Genomic DNA, 19,145 nt, shown 5'->3' on the forward strand with positions numbered 1-19,145 from the left:
ACTCAATTTCAAGACAAAACAAAGTGAAAATGAATGGCATAAGGTGGGGATGACTCGGCGTAAGTTTTTTTAAATTTGAAAACACTTAGTTAAGTCTCATTTACCTACGGCGTGTTTTTTGCGGCACCATTCCCACCCCACCCCGCCTTTGCCCCGGTACCCCCTCTCCCATCAGCCCCCCCCCCCCTCCGCTCCCCTCTGACCGTTCCCGTCCGTCTGACAGGCGGCACGCCCGGCGTGGCCGGCTACCTGACGGCCGGCACTGCCAAGATGATGCCGGACGCGCCGCCGGACGTCGACCACGAGGACAGCTTCAACACGAGCGGCGGCCTCCTATAGCGGCCGCCCTAGTCGGCTCAGAGACCGCCGCCGACCGGCCGGGGGCTGTGACACGTCCCCGGCCGGGTCAGGAGCGGTTAAACCGCCCGGCGGTCCGCGACCGAACGGTGGTTAGAGCGTTTCCAGAGCCCATGCGCTTTTTGTTATCCGCACGTCGAAGCGTCGGCCCAATACTACAAGTGATATTTTATGTGTATGTATCGCATGCGTTCGCCCGGAGCGTCAGGGAGGGTGAGAGAGTGTGAGTGTATATATGTGCTCAGGAGACGGGAATATGTTGTGTAGTTAGGAGCGCAGACAGGGCTCGGCAGGTGGACGTTCGAGTGGCGGCGCCCGCGAGATGTTGATTATCCGAGATGTGACCGGCCTGGGTTGGTGTGGGGGCGGGGAGGGGTGAGGGGTGCCTGGCACCTGTCTGTGGTCGGTGGACGGCTCAGGTGGCCAGCCGGCCGGTCCGCCCCGACGGACGCTTTCTCCGCTGTCTGTGGCTGGTCCGCCTGATTCCTGTGCGCTGCCGCCGCCGGCCGATATAATCATGTGATAGCCCGTTATCAAAGTCCGATGCATGCGGAGACATTCGCGGATGCGTCGGTCGGGCTCGACCATCCGTCTTATGAATATTTATATCGGTGCTCGTCGCAGTGTGCGTTACGTGTGTGTATATTTTGTACAGTGAGGCCGCCCGGCGCGGTGCCCAGTCGCACTGTGCGGCACGGCCGCCAACGGAAGTGGCACTATCATATATTCACCGAACGCATCAAATAGATAATTCAATATTGAACAGACTCCGAGGTTTGTGGGTGGGCTCGTCGGACGGTGTGGCTGGCTAGAAACGGATGTAGACGTCAGTACGGTCATGGGTGATGAGATAAAGTACTGTGATGTGGCTTGTTTTTCATCAAGCCACATGAGGTTATAGGGATGCAGCCTGGCAGCAGACAGTCCCATCTCGCAGGCTCGGAGTGATTGGCGACTGTTGGAAACGATCGAAGCGGGCCGTTTTGAAGGTTGTAACCACCGAGGTGGTCCGAGTGGCGCGAGTTTAGCCGAACTATACACGTAATGCACTCCAGGAATGCATCAGCGCGAGGCCGTGTTCGAGATACGACAACTGAATACTGGATGATTTCCAGCTGCCACAGCGGTGACCTGATGGGAATGGCAGGAAGGTTATTGGCTTTATAGACAAGCCAAGTCAAAGTAATAGCGTGTTACCGGTGAATGGTCGAAATCATGAAGAGCAAGCAAAAGTCAAAACACGTTAGGATTGGGATCCGACTAAAAAATGCGCACCATTACATACATTCAGCTGCCCCGGAACAAAATTGAAGGTGGCAGAGTCCTGCCTGTTGGTACGGTAATGAAATGATGGTGTTTGAACTAGCGGTTGCAAACATGAGCTGATACACGTTCGCAGTGCCGGCGGATTGCATTTTTGAAAGGGTGGGCAAGATATCGTGGGGGCCTCCCGGCGAAAAAGGGCCTTTTGTGTATAGGGGCCTCCTAGATCTGGTGAGTGAACCAACGGAGGGGTAAATGTGTACCACCGAAGTAAACCAACTAGCTTAATCTGCTCTACAAGCATATTTTTTTCCGCCAGCCAATTCAACGAAAACAAAATTCAAAATTGTAGTCAGCGGCGTGTTTAGAATATCGCGAAGGAGGGGGGGGGGGAGCAAAGGTTAGGAGGGCGTCACCTCACCCAAGGAGGGCGCCGTATGTACGGTGGCGATATAAAAAAAATCCTTAGCGATCGCTCAGGAGGGGGAGGGGGCGTTTTTACCACGCCACCAGCTTTTTTTGCGTATGTAAGGAAAGCGGCGACGCGCAGTGCTGCGAAACTTGGTATCGGGTTAATATCACACGCGACAAAAAGGTTGCAAGCGATTGGCTTGTGGGCACCAAATTTCTTTCGACCATACGTTCTTTAAATGCCGCGCCGAAGTCCCGTAGAATTGTCAAAAAACAACCTTTTTCTGCTTTTTAGGCACACCTGTTATGCATTCACCATTCGAAGCTTTTCTTGTCCCTTTAGCAAAGTTAGTGGGACAAAAATAAAGGTTGGTGGAGACGTTCTGCCCATGGGTGACGGTGTAGAAAAAGTTTATTGGTGACGGCATCCACACCAAATCACCGTATCGAATCGACACCGGAGCAAGAGATGCGAAAGCATACAAGCTCACAGCGAGAATGCAGCAGCATAGCAGCAACAATCTTCAGAAACACCAGCCATGGTTGTAAAATCAATCAGTTAAGACCAAGACGCGTTTCATCCATGTTAGAGCGTAAATAGCTTTGGTAGGTATATATAGGAGTCGGCATTAATTCAAAGTGTGTCAACCATAAGGGGCTTTTACACCTTAGGAGCATGGGCGGCGCCACCGGGGGGGACGGGGGGGACAGGTCCCCCGCTATCGAAAGTTAGGGGGGTACAGTACCCCCCTATCGGCGAGGCCCGTTCAATAGTTGATAATAATGCATTATAGAGCTATCCGTCGCATTTAATGCATCGTTGGTTAATCAAGGCAGGTTCTGAATAAAGATTGCTGTTGGGATGCATCGCAGGGGGTCCTGGCCATCTGCAAAAGGTGTGGAGCTGTGATGCCTGTAGTTATAAGGTGATCGGCAGGGCCTCGGGGATCGTGCCCCCGTTTTGGGGCGCCAGGCAGAGTTATTACTTATTACATCCCCACCCCACTGCCAGACCCCATTGCCGATAAAACCAAGTTCACTGAAATTCCATAGATTTCCGTTACTATACCAGTAAAACGCCTTTTGGGCGAAGGACGAGCGAGCGAGAGAGTGAGCCCTGCACGTGCAGAAGGGCGAGAGGGTACTTCCAACGGGCTTGTGCAAAGCACCCTTCTAACCGGTCGCTAGCGGTGTACCAAATTTGAACGCAATCGGCCCAGCCGTTCCTGAGATCTGGAAACGGCATTCTGCACGTGCGCACGTGCAAACGGGGTCCAAAATGACTTTTGCACGGCACCCTACTAACCGGTCCCGAACAGTGTACCAAATTTGAGCGCAATCGGCCCAGCCGTTCTCGAGATCTGGAAACGCCCCCTGCACGTGCGCACGTGCAGTAGCACCCTAACCGCAACACATGGGAATGCATTGCCTGGTGGTTGCCTACCTGTATGCCAAGTTTCAGCGAAATCGCCCCAGTAATTACCGAGTTACTACAATGGGAACAAATTTGGCACCTCTTATTGTTGTATTTTGCACGTGCAGTGGGGGTCACTCACATAGATGAAGAGTATCCGACCTTTGGTAGAAGGGATGCAGCTACCCTACAAAAATTACCGCAAGTCAATCGCCCAAGCGGCTGCTGATATATGAGCCTCTCAAAATCACTACTTTTGCAAAACAGCTTGAACACCCTTGACTTTTCACGTGGCACGTGCCACGACGGTCACTGAGATGCATCAAAAGTAGTCAATTACGGGGTAGAAGGGATGGGGCTACCTAACAAAAAAGACCGCAGGCCAATCGGTCCAGCGGTTGCTGAGATGTAAGCCTCTCAAAAGCGTTACAGGCCGGGCCGGGCCGGGCCGGGCCGGGCCGGGCCGCTCATACTGAGATTTTTCCGTTATATTGAAAAGACTCACTTCGCTCGCTGCGCTCGCTCGCTCGTAATGAAAATTTTCCATTCCTAATTAGTCAAATTCAAGCATGGCAGTTCTACCACAGGAACCATTTGAAATCTATGCCATTTAACCCCAGCACTTGTGGGGAGAAGTGTTCGGATAGATCACAGGCAGGACCAAAAAGCACGCAGTAGCCCAAGACCTTATAATTGGATATAGCATCGGCTCCCTCTCGTCAAGGGGTTCGATAGCACTCGTTTTTTTTTTTCTGCAAAACTAAGTTCGGTCGGCGGCCGAACGGCTGGGGGTCTAATCGAGCCCCCATCCCTCCCCTTCTTACGTCAGCGGCTGTGAAAATGCCATTACCAGCTGTTGAAACATGGCAGTTGCTTTTGCATGAGTGCACGAAAGGGTTTTAGGTCCGTGATACGTGAAAGGTTCTACATGAAAATTGAGATACACCAGCTTATCAAATTGTGCTCATTGTGGTGCGCTCGGTTTTACCTTGACTAGTCTTTGAATTCTGGGGTGAAACAAACCAGTCAAGAAACCTGTTCCATAAGGAGAGCCACTAATGCTAAAGAGATGTGGGATGAGGTTTCCAGAGACCTTCATTACCTCCCAAAGGGGGTGCCCCGCCATTTGCCAATCCCTGCTGTAGTTGTTACGATTGGAGGGTGAATATGAGAACGATGCAGGGCGTGCCAGCTCGATCATGACGAAAACAATGGTGCCGACATCACAGCTCTACTGCCATTTTTGACGAAGTTAATCAACAAGCACCGGAATCCTACCCTGGGGCATTTCACCTGCAGAGGTCGCCGGACCTGAGACCCTTTCACTCAATTTTTTTCAACGGTGCATCAACGGTGCATGTGCTCGCTTTTCCCGCGAAGCTCTTGGCAAGTAAAATCCATCAGAAAGTGTGATCGAATAACGGCTGGTGACCTTCCATGACCTAGCATGGCCTTTTGAGTGACCACCGATGACATGACCACTGACGGCTAGCCATTAGCTGCACCCTGCCCGTTGCATATGGATCAGGTGGTGATGTCATGATTCTGAAATTATATTGCAGTTTTGGCGCACTTGTCAGAGCAGAAGACATTCCCACTTTTCCTCCATGACTATATGATGGTGAAGCCCTGAAGCTGACCAGACGTAAGATCGAAAATTTGAAAGTACGAAACGTAAGAATAGCTGGCACTGCTACTCATACCTAAGCAATTCGCAGCTTGTAGGAAACCAGCTTTGAGTTGGCAAGACTGCAAATTTTGATTTAGAGGCAAGGATGCTTGAAAAGGTGATCGATCTTAGGTGTCCTAGGATAAGTTTGGAAACGGGATGCACCATTCGATGTGTTTTGGGCCTTGCCAAGTTTCGCGGCGTTACGTGCCTCGTTTTTTTTTTTTTTTTGCATACACGATCAGTAGGTATCTACTTTTGGGATTTTCGATTTTCGGTCCCCGTCCCCCCCTATCGAAAACCCGTGGCGCCGCCCCTGCTTAGGAGGGGTGATTTGCGGTCTGGGTGTGTACTTGTGATGAGTTGTGAACTTTTGTACCATTTTGATTTTGTATTATAGGAAGCTAGCACTGACGAAGATATATGCGAAACGCGTTTGCAAATGCTTTCTTTAATACAGTACCTTTATATTTAAAAAAGTTTCACTTATCTACTCATACATTTGGTAGGTATACTTCATTCATTGTGCTGAATACACGTTCCATTGTATCAGTTTTCCCAGGCAATGCATCACATTGTGCAAGAGAACGGCTATGCTGGGAAATACTTAATTAACCCGCGCACCGACGGGGGGGGCGGATATCCGCCCCCCCCCTGAGGTTTTTCGCGAATAGCGGGAAAACCGCGGCGCGTAGCGCCGCGAAATTTGGTATGACTATTCCCTTATCAATTTTACACATGGTGTGCAAGTTTGAACTTCCTACCTTTCAAGGTCAGGTCACCAGGTCACTTTGAATGACCCAACCTCAAGTCACTTTTTTGCAACTTTGTCACCGTGCCAGAGCTACAGTAGATGTCGGAGGCCTTTGAAAGTCGCAGGATGTTATTAGGTCATTAGTAGCTACAATTTGTATATCTCGGAATTTTGATATCGGTGACCTAAGGTCAGGTCAATTTCGCGACCTCCCCATTATAAGTCAATGGGGGAAAAATCAACTCCCTGTTTTTACCACTAAAACGGGTCGGAATGGCCCCATATACCATACATGACTTCATATACGATCAACCTTCACTACCTTGAGGTCTGTTTTGCTGTTGGGCAGCTGTGAGGTCATGTGACGTCATCAAAGGTCACCAAAGGTTTTTGGCCAATAACTCCGTACAGGAACAAGATACAGACGCGTGGATGGTCTCATTGTGTTCAGCTCGTCAAGACGCATCGAATGATATACATGATGACCTCGAGGTCACGTGACCTGAGGTCAACCTTTGACCTTGACCTTTCGAGGTCAACATATATATCATTCGATGCGGATTGACGAGAGGATCACGATGATGCCCTTAGTTTGTTCCTACCTTGACTAATTCGAAAGTTATTCGAGAAAAACTCTCTTCATATTTAGCGCCGCCATTTTGACTTTTTCGACCCCTGTGACGTCATCTTTGACCTGACCTGAAAATGACCTGTGTAAAAATTGTAGATCTTGACCGTGCGTATCCGATGCCGTTTACCGCTTGTCGCTATCTTGTTTCGTTCTCGAGATCTCAGGGGGGGGGGCGGTCATCCGCCCCCCCCCCCCCCGTCGGTACTAAGTTGGCGCAGACCCCCGTCGGTGCGCGGGTTAAGCTTACGAGTAGATAAATGATAGGAGGGCAGCGATCAACAGAGGTCGCCAATAGGTAGATGGGCTGTGATCGGCAGGATAGTGTCAATGGTTGAGAGGGCGGAGATCATCAGGAGAGCGCTAAATAGGTAGTAGGGCCCCCGATCAACATTAAACAGGAGGTCGCCAAAAGGTAGGAGAGCCCCGATCAACATTCGACAGGAAGGCACCAATAGGTAGGCTTGGGTTGCGAACATCGGGAGGGCGCCAATGGGTAGAAGGGCGGAGAATGACAGGAAAACAGAAACACCAAAAGTTAGAGGGCGTTTTTCCCAAGACGGTGATATTGAATAGGACGTCGTCTGTGAGGAGGAAGGACGCCGATCAACAGGAGGGCGCTTGTGATCAGATGGGCGGTGATCAACAAGACGGCGCCAATAGGTAGGAGGATGGCTATCAAGAAAAGGACGCCAATGTGTGGAAGGACGGCAATCAACATGAAGGCGCCAAAGGGTAGGAGAGCCCCGATCAACATTCGCCAGGATAGCACTAATTACGGAGCGAGCGAAGCGAGCGTAGTCCTTCCTTAGATTAACGGAAATTTCTGAGTATGAGCGGCCGGCCGGCCGGCCGTGGTCACGCTTTTGCGAGGCTTATATCTCAGCAACCACTTGACCGATTTACACGGGGTAATTTTTGTAGGGTAGCTTCATGCCTTCTACCAAGTATACGACTATTTCCGATGCATGTGGGTGACCCCTTATGCACGTGCCACGTGCAAAACGAAGAGGTGTCAGTTTTGTAATTGTTGCAATATCTCGGTAACTACTTGGCCGATTGCGCTGAAAGTTGGCATGTAGGTAGGTACCCATTAGGCACTGCATATCCATGTGCCAGAGTTGGGGTGCTGCTGCACGTGCGCACGTGCAGGGGTCGTTTCCAGATCTCGAGAACGGCTGGACCGATGGCGCTCAAATTTTGTACACGGTTAGGGACCAGTTAGTAGGGTGCCGTGCACAAGTCAGTTGGGACCCATTTTGCACGTGCGCACGTGCAGGGTGCCGCTTCCAGATCTCGAGAACGGCTGGGCCGATTGTGTTCAAATTTGGCACATCACTAGAGACCGGTTAGTATGGTGCCGTGCACAAGTCAGTTGGAGGTACCCCCTCGAAATTTCGTACGTGCAAGGCCCACTCTCTCGCTCGCTCCGTTAGTTGCCCCAAAAGGCGTTATACTGGTAGTAGTAGGTTGGCGAGCAGCAGGAGGGCGCCAATATATGTAGGAGGCCGTTTATTAAGAAGTGGGCGCCAATAGGTAGGATGACCACGTCATCAACATTCAACAGGAGGGCGCCAGTATGTAGGAGGGCCCCGAACAACGTGAGGGCGTCAATGATCAGTAGGGCGATGACCAGCAAGAGGACGCCAATAGATACGAGGATGGCAGAAGGTCGGGACACCGATACCAAACCAAATACCAACAATGATCATGTGAAAATACCGAAACCGAACCGACTTGGGAATATGAGGAAAATACCAACTTTTACCAAATTCACAACCTCTTTTTCATTGGTGAGGATTCATGGTACCAACAAAATACCAAATAAATTAGCCTTGAAATATCAAATACCAAGATGGTATCGGTTTGGTATCGGTATACCCAAAAGTTGGTATCCGATTGACATATCTAACATGGAGGGCCTCCCATGTGCACGGGGGCCTCCTGCATACGTTTAGTTCCTCCTCCGTTCAGGAGACCTCCTCTGTACTCGGAAGGGCCTCCTCTGTACACTACGCGCCTCCCGTGTACGTGGAGGGCCTCCTATGTGCAAGGGGCCTCCTTCGTATCCGTCACGCCTCCGCTTTAGATGGAGGGCCTCCCTGTGCACGTGGGCCTCCTGCGTACCTACGTTTCGTTTCTCCTCCGTTCAAGGGACCTCCTCTGTACTCGGAAGGGCCTTCTCTGTATACTACGCGTTTTCTATATGCATGGAGGGTCTCCCATGTGCACGGGGGCCTCCTGCGTATGTTTCGTTTCTCCTCCGTTCAGGGGCCTCCTCTGTACTCGGAAGCGCCTCCTCTATATACTACGCGCCTTGAAGCCTTCTCTGTGCATGGAGGGCCTCCCATGTGGACTTTTTTGTCCTCCCAGCTAGCCGTGAGGCTATAGCCGAGGTCCCATGTGGACGTGAGCCTCTTCTGTATCCGACACGCTTCCGCTTTAGATAGAGGGCCTCCCATGTGCACGGGGGCCTCCTGCGTACGTTTAGTTCCTCATCCGTTCAGGGGGCCTCCTCTGCACTCGGAAGGGCCTCCTCTGTATACTACGCGCCTCCTCTGTACATGGAGGGCCTCCCATGTGCAAGGAAGGGGCCTCCTTTGTATCCGACACTCCTCCGCTTTAGATGGAGGGCCTCCCTGTGCACGTGGGCCTCCTGCGTACCTACGTTTCGTTTCTCCTCCGTTCAGACTTCAGGGGGCCTCCTTCGTACTCGGAAGGGCCTCCTCTACGGTTTGTCTACTTTGTATACTACGGTTTGTCTATGTGTATGGAGGGCCTCCCATGTGCACGGGGGCCTCCTGCGCACGATTAGTTCCTCATCTGTTCAGGGGGCCTCCTCTGTGCTAGGAAGGGCCTCCTCTGTACACGGAGGACCTCCCATTTGCACAGGGGCCTCCTACGTACACATAGTTCCTACTCCGTTTCTGGGAGGGCCTCTCTTTGCAGGGACTGGGAAGTGGGAGGGTCTTCTGTCACGACAGAGCCTCATCTTAACATTGCAAAGTGACCCTGAGGGAACCTTCTTTTGCATGAAAGTGCCATTTTTTTGCACGGAAGCCTTTAGCCTCTTTCAAGCATGGCTGGCCCTAAAAAACGGAATAGAGGGCCTGCGGCCCTCTATTCCGAGCAAAGGGCCTCCACCCAGAACAGGGTGGGCAAAAAGATAGTTTTGCCCACCCTGAGATTTTTCAGGGTGGGCAGCTGCCCACCCTGCCCCCCGGAATCCGCCGCCCCTGCACGTTCGTATGTCTTGCCTTGCCAATTTACGCTGTCACAGAGGGGCGGATGGGATGAAGCGGAGTTACCGTTCCTTTGGTGTAAGGTATTCAAGGTTGAAGGTAAGTTCTGGCATGATGACGAATGTTGAAGGTTTGCGCATTGTTAACGGCATATATTTTCTTAGGATGTGGGATTTCATTCCACATTGAAATTATCCACACACTTCCACGATTTCTGACTTCCAAACCCCTTGGTTTTGCTGCCCGTTCCCACTGCATTTGGCCGCTCTAAAATCTTAATATCAGCTTTGAACTAAAATGAAAATAAAGACTTCTTTTTTCTTTTTTCAAGTCTAATAAATTTATTTTGAATTTTTTAATTACAAAAACTATTAACAAAATTGATATTTTGATCTGACATCGAAACAACGAAAGCAGTTCAAACTATAGCCGCTAGTCGCGCTAAAAATATCAAGGAAGTGCAGAAGCCGAACGAGTAAACTGAGATGAACCGAAGTGCAGAATTTTTGTGGTTGGTCGTCGACGAATCTGCTCGGTCGTCGGCGATATTTTGTCGTTTGAAGGCTAATTTGAAGGTTACTGAAGCCATATTTGTTTCAAGCCAATTCTTGGACCGATCGAAGGTACGTCGAGAGCGATTACAACCCGAAGATCAGTGGACGAAGTCCTTCAAGTGACCTCTGTCACTGCGCCACATTATGCACCCATACGTGACTGAAGCAATTTTGTGAGGATTTTGTGATTCAGCGCTTCCATTTCCTGTTGTGTTTCGTCAGAAAGATACGATGGAATTGTTTTAAATTTAAGATATCTGTTTTTCACTTAAATATAATTAGGATCAAATAGTTCAGATCTGCTGATATTTGTTGAGATAGGTATGCCATGTGTAATGTGTATTTTTGATGGATTTCCTATTTTCTTAATGGCATTGGTGCTGTTAAAGGCATGAAATCAGCTAAAATCAATGATCAAAAGTCATGGTTAAAGTTTGAATGCTGCTTCAGTTTCAGTCAGCTGTTTCTTCGGAAACCTAGTGGCCTGTTTCGTGATTGGTCTTGACCTGGTCCTCTTCTATGATGAACTTCCTTATCTTATCCTGAGAACCGACATCACACACCAAGTACAATTTGTATAAGCATTGACACATTAATTTAATAATGTTTTATTAATGATATCAATCAATTAACTAATTGATAAATAGCTGGATAATCATACTCTACTGCTACCTTAATATCAATTTAGTGCTTTTTGGACCCAGCCCTTGAGTTCAAAATCTTTTGAAGCCAATCACCCTTCAACTTGAGATTATCTTACACAATGATCTGTGAACTGTGGAGGTGTTTTGCAAGCACCAATCAGGAAGCCATGATTTTCCAATGTAGAGGTACAGACCACTTTATCATTACAAACTGCTATTTTGGTATTGATGGTGTCATTAATTGAGCTTTTTTTCTTTTGGGAAGGGTGACATTGAAAAATGTGACTTGTAAAACTTACTAATTAATAAGTTCAGCTAGAGGGGTCCTCACTCTAACCTAGGCAGTAGGTAGCTACTAAACTCATTTGATGTAATGCAAACAAACCTGGATTCTTGAGCCTGGCCAGCTTGCTGGTTTTCAAGTTTCTTGCTAGTAGGTTATTCATTGATGCTGATAAATTATAGATGCATGTTGCCTCTGGTATTCTCTGTTACTTTAGGCAGTATATGTACTACTTATGCATGCTTTATGTGTAGTTAGGTGCTTTATGTATATCTTAGAGACTTTAGGCCCAGATATACTTGGAGCAGTTTCAAGGAAATGAGCTGTTAGCCATTTAGTGGGCTTACTCTATTCTCATTGGTACCTTTTCATTTACATTTAGCAGAAGATAAGCCTTTCCCTTTGAAAATATGTATATGCAAACAATACTTTGATAGACACATCTTAAAATGTGTTCAATGCATTCAGTATAGGTAATTTGTACAGTTATTCCCTGTGTCCTTGTTTGATGCAGTCTCTTGCAGCAGATACCCAACAAAAGATCATGATGAGCCTTCATTGTGCCTTCATTATCAGTGCCTTCATTGCCCGGCCCCTCCCCCTCAGTTTTGAGAGCTGCCACAATGGACGTGGACCCGACACCGGCCGGCGGCGGCGGACCGTCTCAGGGTGGTGGAGGGGGCGGCACGGGCACTGCCTCCTCGGGATCCACGCTCAAACGGTCGTCCAGCGCGCCGATGATCAACGAGCTCGTGTCGCAGGCGCAGAACATCAGCTGCAGCTCCACTTCTGCCTCCAGGTATCAGTGTCCCTACCCAATTGTGATTTGGCAGTTTGTAAGTGTTTTGTTCTGTTTTCAAGGTTCTAAGCCCATACTTACAGTGATATAATAACATGCATTTACTGACAGGTGTATGTAGTCTCTACATAGACGCATGTGTATCATAATTTTGGTTCTCTTTTGTCTTTTATTTTGGTGCTAAGATACAAAGATGCTGCAAAGTACAAATATTACTAAGCCAGCGCAGCCTCGCTGTCGTCGCACCCTTGAACCAAAGTCAAGAATACATATATTGAAGAACGCCCTTCATGCTATGTGTCATTATAATTCTAGAATGCCAAATTAAGTTTATAGGTCATGATAGCGATGATAGCCATTATCTGACAGGGCTGGCTCTCATGTTTCAACTTTTTCTTACATTTTTTTACTCTCCTCTGCAGGGGTTTCGGCTCTCCGCCGCTATTCTCTTTCGGCGGTTCCAGCCAGACACACAATCCGCGCGTGCGTCGCTTCAGTGCCACCTTCAGTCCGCTGGCTCCGCCCAGTGTGAGTATCAGGCGTCAGCAGGACAGTGTTGCGATGTCTTTTACCGATTTTTTAGTCAATGGCACGAGCGCAGCGTGCTAAATAGATGGTCCTAAATATCCGGTCTTATAACAACAAGATCGGAAGCTTTTTGAACCTAGTTTCATAATCCTACGCAGTAACTAACAGTTACAACAGTAACATTGCCATGCATTTGGATGTCATTACTAGTTAGTTAGCGCCCATTTCAACACAAGTTTGGTGTTATCTAATCCACCTCATGGCCCACTCTGACCCGCCTATATCTCCCCGTTCACCCGCAGTCTCCAGGCAGCAGCAGCGGGGTGCGCACACCGTCCCGACTGATGCAGATCCGACAGGAGGCCGGGCTCGAGGACCCCGAGATCAAACACGAGCGTAGTGTGCACGCTGCGCTGCAGGTGTCGCTCAGCTGCGAGGATCTCGTCGTGGTAAGCACGGAGAAAGCATAGGACAAGGTTTCTGGCAAGTCTTGTGATAGTATGGAGACTATGGAGCTTGGGAAGGGTAGGGTTGGGGTCGCTCAGCTACAGAAACCTCGCCTTGGGAAGGTGCTGAGAAGTGGGACTGCCCTTGCTGTGATGAGGAGTGCGGAGAGGCAGGCCAACTAACTTCGTCGTAGCACTGGACTGGGGTAAACATGATCAGAATGTGCGCAAGCCGATGTTACTGCGTACAGCTGTTAACTTGTCATGTTACCATGGGATATGATCATCGTCTGTGCTGCTCTATTGCCCTGTGTCTTGTAATCTGATTGTGTCTGGTAACCCTTCTGACCCTGTCCCATGCCCCGCGTACCTGCAGAGCTCTCGGGACGACTCGCTGAAGAAGTCGGGCGGCAGCGGCGGTCGTTCGGTGACGGACCCGCTCCATCTCACCATGCCGCAGCCGTCGGCGCTGCCCTACGGCTCGACACCGTCCCCCACTCGGCCGGCCGGCCGGCCGTGCTTCTCGCCGCAGGTGAGGTGTGGGAGGCGCTGCTGGCGCGAGTGGGGACCTACCACTCGTGTAGTTATATGATACTCTCGTAGGTCACTGTTGACCTGATTGGCTGCTAGAGTCCGTGCGAAAAGAAAAGCTACGGGTCGGTTTGTGACGCTATCACAATTTTTTTTTTTACCATACTGTCACCAGTTTCACAGTTATGTTAAATTGCTTTTTTACATCTACTATCCATGGTAGCCATATCACAGTACGCAGTGCACTATAAGTTGATACCTACCCAACTGAGTCCATGCATCCTGAAAGCGTAAATTCGTTTGTAGCGTTAGCTAGCTTGTGCTTACAATATCGCTATTGCTATCCATGGCACCCCTTCGATGCTGACCGGCCCACCGTCCTCAGATTCCGGAGCGGCTGCGCGGCCCGTCGTTCAGTCCGTCGCCGTCGCCGTCTCCGACGCGTCGCTCGCCGTTTGCGGCCATCAGCGGTCGGCGCAGCATGTCGCCAATCCTGCGGCCGAGTACGCTCGGAAACGCCGTCAAACGAAAACTGGACGACCGCCAGCCGGCGCCGGGACACAACAAGCGCTTCCACTCGGGCGGCGCGGCGGGAGGGGGAGGAGGAGGCGGGCTGCTGGTGCCACACCCGCTGGTTTACAGGTGAGGACGTGGGAAGCTGGGAAACGGTGGGTGCTCATGAGGGATGTGAGACGTTTAGAGTACTTTTTGTCCTCTGATGGAAGCTGAGCCATGTTGAGCTAAACCCAGGAAAGGTATGCTCGTGGAAGGAGGCTGGTCATTGCATCTAGAATGTGTGTGCTCTTGAAGACGAATCTCCGAGCATTACGTGTCATGTCTGCTGTATCTCCGCTATATCATTCCGCCAGTTCCCCCGGTCTGATCTCGCCCTCCCCGTCCGGCAGTACGTCCTCGCTGGAGGCGGCGGTGGGCGCGCTGCAGGCGGGCTCCGTCGGCTCGGTGGGTACCCCGGAGTCAGTGTCGTCAGTCGGCTCGCCGGGCCTCTCCTACAAGCAGGACGACTCGCCGCGGCCGATGCTGGCCGAGACGATGGACTCTTCGAGCGTGTTCCGGCCGGTGGAGTCGCCGCGCTCGTCGGAGCGCCGGCTGAAGGCGGTCGGCCACCACGAGCCGCCGCCGCCGCCGCCGCCGCCGCACAAAATGGACGACTCGTGTGTGCCGATGGAGACGGGAGGAGGGGGCGGCGGCGGCCCGGCCGGCGCCGGCGGTGGAGCGGAGAAGGTGATGGGTATGGACGTGCGACCTGTGGCGATGGAAATGGGCGGCGCCGGAGACGGCAAAATGCCGATGGACACGGGAGGGCAGAGGCTGCCCGGACATGCCCAGTATATGCGGCAGAGCATATAGGCTGTGATGGTAGCGTCGACTGTGGGACGGGGCTGCTCGGTGTGGTGGGAGGACGTGAGAGTGGAGACGACGGCGAGGCGTCTGTGGGCGGACCGGGCAGGCCACGAGGCGCTCTAGCTCGTGTACAAAGTAACGGTAGGCTGAGATCGAGCTTGTGCCGTCTGTATGGAAGGCTGCCGCGGGAGTTCAGCCTCGTATTTAACCCGCCGGCGTCCGTCTCTATTCGTCGGCTCATCTCTGTGTGTTCAGCGCTTTGTGTTGGCGGCGGCTGACGCGCCGCCACTGCGCGCGGTCTGCTAGCTGCCGCGTGCTGCCCTGTGATTTACTCTGTGAGAGCCGTGCCGGATCGCGCGGCCGGCCCGGTTAGGACTTGTGTCTGTGACCTGACCTGAACGCGCCCGAGTGGTGTGTGGACGCTTAGCGGAGACGCTCGCTGGTTTTGTCTCAGAGGGGCGTCTCTGGAGTCTCTCTGATGCTCAGATCTCTGTTTAGATTCGCTCGCTTGTGAGTCGATCCCACTGCCCCGTTGTCTCCTTCCTTGGGCAAACGGAGAGCGCTACCGGCGTCGTCTACTGCGCACGAGTCCATCTTCGATGGATAGGTGGCGCTGTGTTCGAAGCCTACGTGCTTGGTTCACAGACTTTTCTGCCTGCGCTGTAGCCATACGGCACACGTTATTGAAGTGAGTATGAAGTGAAAGTGGTCGAAATCTATTAAACTGTAGTGGCGAGTAGTGAGTTTTGCCTTTGGTTGTTGCATTTTTGCCGGCTGCGCTGACTCGATGGCATTTGATTGTGTAACTGATTGGTTCGGGTCGGCTGTTGCCGCTGGGACTGAGCGCCGATCGTTCTCGGCGGCTGACTAGGCGCTGCGAGCGGCCTGGGCCGGCGATGGGCCGCCGTTCCGCCTTCCTCTCTGTGTCTGGTGTACGTGTGAAGAGCCGGGCTGGTCCCGACGCTCTCGCAGCCCTCCTCGTCACGTTTTCATGGTACTGCTAGTCATGGGACGGGGTACCGCCCGGCCCGCCCGCTCTGCTCTGCCGGGCTACCTCTGCCGAGAACGACAGAGACGCGTGACTTGTGCGCGGCGCCGCCAGCGCCCAGAGTTCTCTGTGTAATCAAGCTACCGTCATTTTCTCATTGTGCGCAATCATGTAACCCCCAACCGCGTTTTTTCGCGATCAAGTCGTTGATGTTTTTGTTTTTCTTTTGTATGTTGTCCCGTCAGTGCGCCCAGTGTTATCTCGAAGTGGAGTCGCCTCCGTATCAGTGCACAGGGTGACCGGTGGACCTCCGTCTCCGTTATGCGCATGCGCGCTGCATGCTCGCTCTGTCGGCGCACGGCTGGTAGTGTTTTTTTCTTTTTGTGTAGGCCCCGACTGGCTGGGCCGTCGTACGAGTACCTTCCTCATTGGGACAAATATCAGCCGTGCTTTCAACCTTGCTGAAAGAATAGACATGTTTTCGAAAATGAATCGTGTTTTGTGAAGAGCTGTGTAGGTAGTTATGAGTTTATCGACGTATTTCGAGCATAATTGACGATGATTAGGGCTTTGTTGTTGGCAAATGTTTTGTATATGACCTTCACGGGCTTCACCTATAGGTTAAGTGTTTTAGATGATTTTTCGCGTGCATCCGAACGCCTGTTCGCATTTTTCGGTGTCTCAGAACTCGTTAAAAGGAGATGGCAACAATCCATGACGATTCGAAATGAAGCGGAAGGTGGAATATTGCTAAGAGTCACACGTTACTATCCCGCCTCAGGCCTCTGTCCTCCCTTTTGAGTGACGAGGTTCCAGTGCACCGAATTACTGGTGGGCGGGGTTGACCTTTCATTAGTGGCAGAGGCGCGTCAGTCACCTCGGCTATAACCGGACCAACTTTTCACAGGAATTATGTCGTTTGTCTTCTTTGTACTGACGCACGCTGAGTATTCTCTTTTGGATGCTAATCCTGGCGCTAATTTCCTTTCATTCGCTTCCGCTGTTCATATGCATGGGAAACATTCTAACAGTGTAGGCGTGGTGCGTGCAGTCGGTCATAGGTGTCGCTTTAGTGGTCTCATATTCCCACCGAACCCAGATTTAATTTCACCTTCTGCATTATACGCATCGCACGATAAAATTATCACCACCGCAAACGGACGACTGTTTCGGCAGACGGTGCACCGGCCGTCTGGTCCTGTAGGTTTAAGCGCGGCCCCGCCCTGCCGTGACACCCAAACTGCCGTGACCTTGCCCCCTGCTGACGTGGGGCCATGTCACCTGCGCGGTAGACACTACCAATGGCCCACAGACATGCGCGTCCCACAGTAAATAATAATGGCTATGACCCGGCAATGCCTTTTATGGACTTGGGAGCTGTGGTTCAACAGACGGCAATCCTCGAGTGCCGCATATGATCTCGTTTGGTGATTAGTGAGCACGCAACGAGCAAAAGACGCTTTTTGAGGAGGTCACGTCACCTATACGACATGAAGCGTACTGTGTACTGTGAAGAACTGTTCTGTTATGCTGCTTACGCTCCCCGATTCCACACTCTCAAGTCTTAGATCACAGTCTTTAGCTAAGATATTCATAAAACATTCCGTCGAGACTAGAGTCGACTGAACTGGCTATCGGAATCTAACGAAATCGTCGAAGCTCGCGACCGCGTTATTGAATAATTTTTTGCGGAGAAACCTACCGATACGTATCGATCCCAAATTGTGTATTATTCCAGTTGCATTGCACACAGGCTGCTAATGCTTACGCTGACACCTTAATAAATGTTTAACCACTCCATGCGGCGGTGCCGCGCCGAACAAATTACATCGAGACTGGTCACTGGAGGTGGGTGGTCGGCGGTCGCTCTCACCCTCCCTCCTATTCGGTTCCATGGGACAGTGGTGGCGGAACACCTTCAATTCAAGTTCTGTCTTACACACTGCCGACTTTTGGTCCCATTCTTTCCATGCAACGCTCATAGTGCTAATTTTAAAATGCCAAATCAAAAGGGGGCACGGTGCCCCGGTGCCCCCCCCCCGTTCCGCCGCCTATGCGTTGGGATGCACGCGACAAACGAACGGCGCCCGGAATGGCGAAATGTAAAAAATCCCTAGACAGTATTTCGGTCAGCAATGTCAAAAGGTCAGATACAAATTAATCCTAGGTGAGATCATTACTTGTCACATTTTTGGACGAATAAACTAAATAATTAAGATTTAAGTGCTTAACACGTGCAGTGGAAGGGGGGAGAATTTCGCCCACCTCTCCTATTCTTCGCAAATAACTCACTCCGTAAACATTCTATTTAGGTGTCAAATTTTCAGTACCTTCCTAAAATTGAATTGCACATTGTGCCGTGAAAGCTATACCTATGCAAATCGGTCCCCAGCTTTTCTCGTAGCACCTGTATGTAAAGTCAAACATCCCGCCGGAGCGGCGGCCGGCGCCGGCCGATAGGTACTCGCCGCCTGACCTGACTGTGTCGGCGCGGGACGGTTCCGTCTTTACGTTGCGCTGCTTACCGCTGCTAATGATCGATTTAGGGTAAGTACATACGTCAAAATCTCTGTGAAGACTAAAAAATTTAAGGAAATCTGAAGGTCAAAGAAATACGAAAATTCGCCAATGACAATTTGAGTTACGAGGTTGTAAAAAAATGCGACTGAAACACTTTTCGCGTCTGCTGATCCCTGCGCCTCACCCGGACGACATCTTATTCTTAGCAAAGTTCTAATTTTCATTCTATGGTTGGATTAATTAGAGATTCTAAAAATATGTTCAAAATATATGTGATGTCGTGTAGTGAAAGATATAAGAAAATCGTCCGTTAATTTTTTGGGTTATGAGGGTGTAAACACAAAATAGTTCCTCATATGGCAAATTTGACACCGTTTGACCTCATTTGACCTTGAAGACATTGACCTTAAGTCATTAATAGTCGTTTTCACCACGGGCGCAGTGGCGGCGGAAGCAGGGGGGCAAGGGGGGCAGCTGCACCCTAAAGCTATGGAAAGGGGCGCCTCGAAAATCTGTAGAGGAGGCAGGAAGTTAAGAGGTGTGGCAGCCATAAAGCTGAGCAGTGCGACACCGCAACTGATAAAGGCACTTGTGACACGAAGAGGGTGGCAATGACGTGGGAAAAGTATCTTTTGATATGCTGAAGAGTGGAGGGCATCCTTATCTGAAACAAAGGCAGATGCTGCCGACCCTGTCGAATATAATCTTGCCAGGCGATGAAGGCTAGGAGGGCGCAGCCACTCGAGAAGCGC

The 19,145-nt window shown here is 50.8% G+C and overlaps 2 protein-coding genes across 3 annotated transcripts in view; both read left to right on the forward strand.

Annotated features, from left to right (window-relative positions):
- The window catches only part of LOC122371578 (dnaJ homolog subfamily C member 13-like), a 33,521-nt gene extending 32,397 nt beyond the window's left edge, over positions 1–1,124 (forward strand). The window contains exon 44 of the mRNA XM_043348000.1: positions 224–1,124. Within this exon, the coding sequence (XP_043203935.1) occupies positions 224–339 (116 nt within the window). The 3' untranslated portion in view covers positions 340–1,124. The remainder of the gene's footprint in view (positions 1–223) is intronic.
- Positions 1,125–10,211: 9,087 nt separating this feature from the next.
- Positions 10,212–16,365, forward strand: LOC122371579 (P2R1A-PPP2R2A-interacting phosphatase regulator 1-like). 2 transcript variants are annotated; one of them, XM_043348001.1, is made up of 7 exons: positions 10,212–10,361; positions 11,826–12,018; positions 12,441–12,546; positions 12,849–12,995; positions 13,369–13,524; positions 13,909–14,165; positions 14,429–16,365. In XM_043348001.1, the coding sequence occupies exons 2-7, from the start codon at positions 11,843–11,845 to the stop codon at positions 14,889–14,891; spliced, it is 1,305 nt and encodes a 434-aa protein (XP_043203936.1). In that variant the 5' UTR covers positions 10,212–10,361; positions 11,826–11,842; the 3' UTR covers positions 14,892–16,365. The 2 variants fall into 2 exon arrangements, with proteins under 2 accessions (XP_043203936.1, XP_043203937.1); XM_043348002.1 differs by lacking the exon at positions 10,212–10,361 and adding an exon at positions 10,393–10,465.
- Positions 16,366–19,145: the final 2,780 nt, after the last annotated feature.

The sequence above is a fragment of the Amphibalanus amphitrite genome, unplaced genomic scaffold, assembly GCF_019059575.1.
Source record: "Amphibalanus amphitrite isolate SeventyFive unplaced genomic scaffold, NRLGWU_Aamphi_draft 001260F_arrow, whole genome shotgun sequence".
In the NCBI taxonomy this organism is placed as follows: Eukaryota; Metazoa; Arthropoda; class Thecostraca; order Balanomorpha; family Balanidae; genus Amphibalanus; species Amphibalanus amphitrite.

Excerpts from the sequence above, each read along its gene's own strand:
- LOC122371579 (XM_043348001.1), top strand. The coding sequence starts at position 11,843 with ATGGACGTGGACCCGACACCGGCCGGCGGCGGCGGACCGTCTCAGGGT. Across the intron at positions 13,525-13,908 it reads GGCCGTGCTTCTCGCCGCAG|ATTCCGGAGCGGCTGCGCGG; the intron begins GTGAGGTGTGGG and ends CACCGTCCTCAG. Across the intron at positions 14,166-14,428 it reads CCACACCCGCTGGTTTACAG|TACGTCCTCGCTGGAGGCGG; the intron begins GTGAGGACGTGG and ends CCCGTCCGGCAG.